The sequence below is a fragment of the Manacus vitellinus genome, unplaced genomic scaffold, assembly GCF_001715985.3.
Source record: "Manacus vitellinus isolate BGI_N305 unplaced genomic scaffold, ASM171598v3 scaffold_6_pilon, whole genome shotgun sequence".
NCBI lineage: Eukaryota > Metazoa > Chordata > Aves > Passeriformes > Pipridae > Manacus > Manacus vitellinus.
The window spans coordinates 5,249,399-5,257,576 of record NW_021940750.1 but is presented as its reverse complement, the minus strand read 5'-3'; the positions used below and the strand labels follow the sequence as shown (position 1 = coordinate 5,257,576).

General features: G+C 40.1%; 1 protein-coding gene across 6 annotated transcripts in view; it reads right to left on the bottom strand.

The window, feature by feature from the left end:
* Positions 1–838: 838 nt before the first annotated feature.
* MGA (MAX dimerization protein MGA) overlaps positions 839–8,178 on the bottom strand; it is a 63,719-nt gene continuing 56,379 nt past the window's right edge. For all 6 annotated transcript variants that reach the window (XM_018082420.2, XM_018082422.1, XM_029964337.1 and 3 more), the window contains 3 exons: positions 7,033–7,209; positions 6,437–6,589; positions 839–5,418 (listed from right to left, as the gene is read on the bottom strand). In XM_018082420.2, the coding sequence (XP_017937909.1) occupies positions 4,121–5,418; positions 6,437–6,589; positions 7,033–7,209 (1,628 nt within the window). In that variant the 3' untranslated portion in view covers positions 839–4,120. The remainder of the gene's footprint in view (positions 5,419–6,436; positions 6,590–7,032; positions 7,210–8,178) is intronic.

Below are 8,178 nucleotides of genomic sequence, written 5' to 3'. Positions count from 1 at the left end.
TATTGACTCCGTCACCTATTTTTATTCATTTTCTCCTGTGAAATCTGATCTTCCTCTTTAAAAAACAATAAATTCTGCAGTATCTCTTCTCAGGTCTGTACCTCAGACCTCAGGTCTGTGACTTGCTCATTTATACATGTTTACTATATAACAGAAAATAAAAAAACCCCTCAAAACACTCCCCCCCCAAACAAAAAAACCCCCCACATTTCCAAGTGTGTTATCTCCCACTTAATGGACATAAAAGCAATAGACAGTGACTCATTACAAGCATTTTATCTATTTCTTCTTACAAAGCCTCTCCTCTAACACTTCATTTGAAGGCAGATCTGCAGACCTGTTCCCATTAGGACAGCTCTGGCATTGAACTTCTCTAAAGGAAACCGATACAAAGGATAAATCCAAGTTTGGGGTTAAGGGAGGGCATCTGGAGAGTGCTTTTATGTGCATTTAATCTTTCAGCTGTTGGGGTTTTTTTCTTTTTATGCCATGATCAAATATTAAGCCCCTTGGCTTCCTGCTCAGGATGCACCTTGGTGAAAATAAAGCCCTTCAGTTCCTTTTCTGAATTCAGCAAGTCAAAACCTCTTCTTACAAACAATGATATTTCCTGCATACTGCTCAAGACTAAAGGGAGAAATCTCCTCCGAACTGTCTGATCACTTGAACCAAAACACAGATGTTTGTGCTGCCAAAACTTCTGCCTGAGAGCATACCTGTGTGTCACTTGCTCAGCTCCAGTGCCACGTGTCACCAACAGCACCAACAGTGCCACATGTCACCAACACCACATCATTTCTGCTCCCTCTCCCTCCCTGTAACAAACTTTCAAAGCCAGTTTCTAGTCGACCTTGATTGGTTTATTTTAGTTTTACACTTTGTCCCTCACATACAGTTAAGTGTCTTGTACTGTTAGATTTCTACAAAAATATCAATTTTTCAAAAGCAAAAAAAAAGGGAAAGATATATTTTAATATATAAAAGGAAAAAAGCTAAATCTGACATTTCATTATATTCTTAAAAACATTCCAGTCTATTTACAGATGTGTAAAAAACAAAGAAAATCTCCAGGTCTCTTGGTGTAGTGAGAGCGTGCGCCTTGCAGGGGTTTCCTTTGTTCTCTTGATTCCAAAGTCTTCTCAGTAGGTGCCATATTCTATGATTATTGCCACAAATGATAGCATATATAATTTTTAAAAGGTTTGGGAGCTTAAGGGAAGAGCAAAAGAAAGTCATCATTTAAATTCATAGCAAAATATTCATAGCAAAAAATACATGGGACAGTGAAATAAGCAAAAACTGAGAGCATTTTGAACATGCTTTGTTGACTGGTAGAACCCATTCATAGATCCTTCTTGGAACTGCACCAACTACCACCTTTTGCAGCCAAATTGGGGGGCTCTCCTTAGTTAATTTAGTAATCACATTCAGGGGCCCAAAATTTTTGCTGTCACCTTTACACAGTACATTTTTATTGCAGTAAAGTGTTACTTAGTGCCCAATGCCAAGCAATAAATTTGTCACCTTTACACAGTACATTTTTATTGCAGTAAAGTTACTTAGTGCCCAATGCCAAGCAGTAAATACATCCAGGGATTTTACACTATGTGATAATGAACAGAACATCCTCAAAAGTACAGCATTTGTTTTAGATCATGTTTGATCAATTATCATGGTAAGTTACAGCCTTCTCTGTCCCAGAGAAAGCACACAATTCTGTGTGCTAATTAAAATCGGCTATTTGGAACCATAAAAGGGTGAGGTACAGAAAGAGGGGTCAGTGATTAGGAATTTGAAAGGAATCACAGCACAGGTCTGGATGCTGTTTCTCACACAGGAGGAATAAAATCTACTGGCAAAACAAACTGCCGCAAGTAAAAAAATAAGCAACTTCAGCCTATTGGAAATGCTCAGAAGCAGATTCCCAGATAAATAACATTTAAGTCTGATGTAGTGCTAGTAAATTACTTTAGTTACTCCAGATTTCTACTGGTTTAAAATAAGGTTAAAATTCCTTAATAATAAGCAAGGTATGTAAAAGTACTTCCTGGGAATGTAAATCCCCTTTCCTAAGGCATTCAGTGACAACTGTAAGACCCTGCAGGACTCTCATAATGACCTAAACTCTCTTTTCCAAATCACTAATACAGGACTTGTACCAAATATTAAATAATAAATATGCAAAAGGCAACAGAGAGTTGTATGTAACTGCTTTATAACACACTGTTTAGAATGGCCAAGTGAAGAACCTTTTTTATGTAGTCTCTGGAGTAACTTTATGCATACTGAGCTTGAAGGGCTTCTCTCCTACAAGCTCTCCTATATAAGCTAATAAAAGATAAGGAAACACCCAAGATATGTGTATTCCCTGATGGATCTAATGTAGACATGGATCCAGAAAATGCAGCTTACTGAACAGGGCATATGTTTGCTCTGAGTACAAACACTGCTCCCTAACTGTGGAAGAACATCACTCACAACACCTGCGCAACCTCAGTGCTGGAAAGATGAAATTCCCGTATTACTGCATCACCAAAGATGGGGCATTTGGAGGGTGGGGGGGATTCCAGCTGCTGGTGCTGGAACAACATGGAATTACATTCCTAAACATAAAGCAAAATGCACCATCAAATTCTGTATAATTTTCAATTTTCATGGCAACATTTTTTACCTTTTTGGAGCAGTTAAGAAGCCCCCCAAGCACACCATATTTACAAACCTGATAGGAAAAGATTGTGTTTACACTCATTAACAAATCCTCTCTCCTAGGCTGAAAACTTCATTTGTCAAGAAAATTATGAAAACAGAAATTGTGTACAAAAATATAAATATCTTTACAGTCTGCAGGCCCTTCATATCCAACAGTTGAGCAGTGAAGAGCATCTACAGGTTATTGAGTAAGCAGTGGTAGAGAAGAATAAAAAATACATCTCATGATTCAATACTGCCCTATTTCCCTGGTAATGAGCATTTTTGTTGACTTTTTTTGCTATACACAGCTTGTGCAAATGCAGTGAGAAACCTCTGAGTACCTTTCCTGAATTCATAAAGAAATGAAAGGTTTGAAAAGCTATACACATATTTTCATATTTACATTCACATATACACCTTGCTCACTTATGCTAGGCTACAACAGTCCTGAAAGTGTTCTGTATTTTTCTGAAGCAACACTTGGTATCAACACTCCTAGCCACCACATACATCTTGAATAATGACAGAAAGAAAAAAAACAGGAACTGGGAAAACACTCAAGCTACTTCAGCATTGTATTTAAAGATGTAGCAATGGGGTGTCCACATTTTCTTTCAACTCTCTGTAGTTTTTCCTTACAGATGTCCATCAAAGGAGGGAGTACTTGTCTGGGAGCAGGAGGTGAAAGTGAGGACAGTTTTATTGAAGTTAACATACTGTCCTACTTCTAATTACACTGGGAAATATATTTTTCTTCCTCAAGCAGTGAGAGTTACAGACATTTATTAAAATTTTCTGTGCATAAGCTCCTAAAACTAATATCTGCTAGAGAACTATCTAGCACCAAAGAAAAAAATCCTTTGCACTTCAGCCCTCTGCACAGTCTGATTTCCCTTCCGCTCAACAACTTAGAGAGTAACTGCAACCTGATTTCTGCACCTTTTTCATATTCTGCAAATACTAAAACCACCAAATGTGAACAATGCCATTTCTGCATAGATAATTTACACGGTACAAAAACATGTAATCCAGATTTTTTTCCCCAACAAGTAAGTCAGCTGCCTCCCTACTAGAGAGAGAGAAAAAAATCTCTTTCAACAGCCTCAGTTTCTCAGTCCTTTGAAAAACTATTTCTGTGAAGGATCCAATTTTGGGAGGATACCATGTGCCCAGCAATGGTTATAGATCAACTTATTTGTTTTGAGAAAGGGAAGGAGAACCCCCAGAATAAAACAGTGAGGTAAAAACACATCAACATGCTGAAGTTTCATAATACTTATCTCTCAGTTTGGGGCCTGCCCCTCAGATGAACAGAGTGTTGATGCCTACAGAAAACAAGTGTTGCCGGCAATGGAGGCTGCTGAACAATGACTCTGGCTCACACTGCTCCACATCTCCATCCCAGTCTCTGATAAAAAAAACCCTTCATTTATTTGCCTGCTGAATTTGAAGGCAAGATCCCAGCAGTATTTAATTTCGTAGCCACAGGTGCTAATGTGGGCATCACTTTGTTATCCTGTCCTTCTTGAAGAGTTGCAGGTAATGAAGTTTTTACCCCAGGTGCCAGTTTTCCAACTACAGGTGCCAATAAGGGCATCACTTTATTACTCTGCCCTTCTGAGTCCACTGGCAGACTTGCCACTTTTAAACCCAGTGGTGCCAGCTTGGGCATGGGCCTCCACGAAGTTTCAGCATTACTGGCTTCTGGATTAGCTTTCATCTGCAAAACTGGTGGAGTCACATTAGTGGTATCTGACAAGGTTGTTACAGTTTTGCCATTCCCACCACTGGTTACAGAGAGATTGGAAAGTGGATTCTTCATTTCAGCACCTATCACTATCTTTAAGACATCTGCTTCAGTTGAAGGCTCCCCGGAGATCTTGTCCCCATCACTAAGGTCATCATCTTCCAGGTGCAGCAAGAGAGGGCTTAAAGAGCCACCACCCTCTGGAACTTCAGAAAGGTCCTTAAAACTGCCTCCCAAATGACCAAACTGGAAGGAAGACCCATCTGCAGCAGAGAGATCACTGGCTGTTCCCCGACGAGCCTCTGTATCTTTACGGGAGAAATCTGAGTTGAGAGTGGTGGGCAGTTCTGACATAGCTGAAGCATCGTCGTTCAGCTGCTGATTGAGGAAGGCGATCTCATTGAGCAGCGAAGTGAGGGTTTCATCAGTGTCATCACTTTCCTCAATGCTGCTCAGTATCTCACTTGTATCCAGGTCTGCTTCCTCCATTGCAGATGCTACTTTCCTCAATTCCATTTCTATCCTGGAATCTTTGATCTGCAGCTTACGGAATGGCATTTCTTTAGATTTTAATCTTTCTCCTCCAGGATCACTGTCTTTCCTCCTGGCTTGGCTTCCTACAAACTCACCAGTGCAGAGCTTTTTGCTGAACGATTCTGAAGGTTCTTTTGTACGTGGTATGTTCCGGAGTTGTGGAAGGCTATCTTTATTTTCAAAGAAAACTTTTGTAGGACCTGTGGCATTTCTTCCATCTCCACCACTGTCTCCTGGACATGGTTTGACTGTTTCTTCTGAAAGGATGCTATCACTCTTCCTAGTTTCAAGAGGTGCTACAGCCAAAGATTTCTCAGAAGCTGGAGTACCTGCAGCTGTTGTCATACTAGAATTTTTGTTTCGGTTCAGGTTTAGATTCATGCTTGCCTCAGCAGCCAGTGATGTTACATTAACAATCTTTGGCATCATGAATGAATCTTCGCTTTCTGCAAAACCACAAAAAGCAGCATCCATCAGGATACATGTTAACTGCAAGGTAATTCCTAGTTAAATATAATTTGCCTACTTTCAGGTTGTCCTCAAGTAAACTGCTATTCACAATTTAAACTGATTACACAGGTTTGGTCAAGTGACGCTTTAACACAGCGACAACTTAATTTTCAACTTGTAGAACAAGACCAAGCTCCACAGCACTTCCTGCCCAGTCCCGTCCTTCAGCAGCCTGGCACAATGCAACTAACAACTAACTGTAATGGTTAAAAAGTTCTGATGGTGATGCACAAGGAAAAGAGAATGACGATCTTCCCTCTGTTTTTTCATGCTTTGCTTTTATGCTCACATCTTGCAGTACTGATTTTGTGCACTACAGAGGAATTTCAGGGACTAAACAATTACTTATTTTCTGCCTCCAAGGAGTGTTATTAGCACTCAGATTTTTCCCAGCCCCAAATATGAAATGAACTTTCCTTTTTCATTGTGACCAAGCGACTACAGTCAAGCAGAAAGTAGGTGGCTTGATTTAAACACAACAGACAGCAAGCAGCACACTGCTGGCAGGAACCTTCCCATGCCTAGATCCACTACCAGTATGGGGTCTTGAAAAACAGCTATCCCACAGGCAGCAGAGCTGGCAAGGTATGGGAAGGGGTTATGCCAGAGTAAGAGCCTGGATGGGCAAAGATTTTCAGCAGCCATACCACCACTCTGCACTGCACCTTCCCCAGGAGGATGCATTACACTAGGGACGCATTTCAGTCCCCACTTATTCTGACTTTGCTGAGGGCAAGGAGGCTCAGTGAGGTGAAGGAAAGTTAAAAAGCTCTCACCTATCATTCCCTAGAAGCCCCTCTAAATGGTTCAAAATATTTAATAGTGATTTTCTTTGAATACCCAGACAATAATACTTATCATTACTTCCTAGTGAGAAAACAATTTACCTCCAGTTTTGCAAGGATAATCTACCCTGCATGCAAGCACAGAGATCCATGAAAACAAAGAGTTTACCTGAATGGGGCACCGTAGCTGATACCGCTGTTGAGGGCACTGGATTTCCAGCAACGGTTGACAGTGTAATGGGAATGGTAGAGTTAGTAAGGATTCCTTTTACTTGGACAGGAACTGTTGATCCTGGCAGTTGAATCATCACAGAAGTAATACCTTATGCAAGAAAAGGGGAAGGGGGGTGAGGTGGAAATAAGAGCCTTTCAGATACTCAGTTAAGCCTTGCACTTCTAGAGCCGTGCACTTCTAGGCAAGACTTTACTTATTATAAGGCTTTACTTATTATAATAACATCTTTAAGTAGTAAAAATAGAAATACAGACTGATTATGCAATTAGGAATTCTTCCCTACGTTTACCTAATTTGTGAACAACAAAAATTTAACATGTTTTACTTACCTGTTGATAAATTGATAGTTTGAATTAATTTCATCAAATCTCTCTTATAAGAGCCGTGTTGTACCTCAGTCAGTTAAGTTGTAAAAAAAAATCCAAAAAATTAAAGCAAAAATTAAGTAACACATTACTTTGTAAATTGCTATGCACATCCATGAACAGCATTATACTGATATTCATTAACATGTTCTCACATGATCATACCTGGCTGTGCTGTCATGGTAGTACCAACAGCTCGAGGCTTTAACTCAGCTTGCAATAGCGTGGAAGGAACAGCTGCTACCTGTCCTGGGACCAGGGGGCTCTTCAGTGTAAGCACCTGCCCCTGTGGAGTCATGACTACGCTTGCAGCAGTTAGGGTAAGAGAGGCTGAGGAGTCCTCTGTAAAAAAGGAAGTACTCAAAACACCAATTTATTCTGGCATAGCACCCTTGACAGCAAACAACATCCTGCAATCCAGCATTAAGTACAGTTGTGGAAGCAACTCCAGCTAGAAGGTTTACAAAGCCCAGAATAAAACCTGTTACAGAAGTTATGCAGGCTCCAGGAACTGCACCTACACAGCTAGAGACAGTTTATACTATCTCTTCATGTAGTGTAACAATCCTAACTCTCCAGACTGGCATCCAGATCAAATATCAGAGCAGTCTGGCTGAAATTACAAAGGGGACTTGGTTCAGTCCAAAGAAAGCAAGGAAGTTCTCTCATCGCATCTGAATTTTGATGCCAAACTTCCCCAGGACTGGACGAACATTAAGCTTGGTAAACCAGAATGACCAGTTGCTTATAAAAGTCCAAGAATACTTCAAGTAAGGTCTACTTAATATTTCCAAAACAAGAAACATCACCAGATCTCCACGGAGTATTACAATTGTACTACCACAAAAGTTTGGATTTCTGTTTTCTTTTGATCCTTCCTACATTTATGGTGTGAAGGTTTCCATAAATGCTGAACACTTCTTCACCAATTCTCAGCTCCAAAAAAATTCTCAAGTGTCTGACAATTCTGTCATTTAATTTAAGAGCAAGTTTCCACCACCTCAAGAGCTAGCTTGTTTGAGGAGTGAGGTTTTAAAAACTGAATAAATTCTAGCAACTCCAGCATTCTGGGAGTTGAACTTAAAGTTTTGAGTCAGCAGAAAAAGTACCACCTTTGACTCTCAAAAATTACTCCCAGATTGCAGTGATACTCCCAGAGACCAAAGGACAACTTAATAAGAATTTACTTCCCATCACGCTGAAACTCTAAAGTCACATTCATCTGAAGATCTCAGTAGTGTTGGTCTCATCCTTACTGAACGCAAATGGTTTCCACACCTATCACATGGACACTTCCTGGTTCTATACACA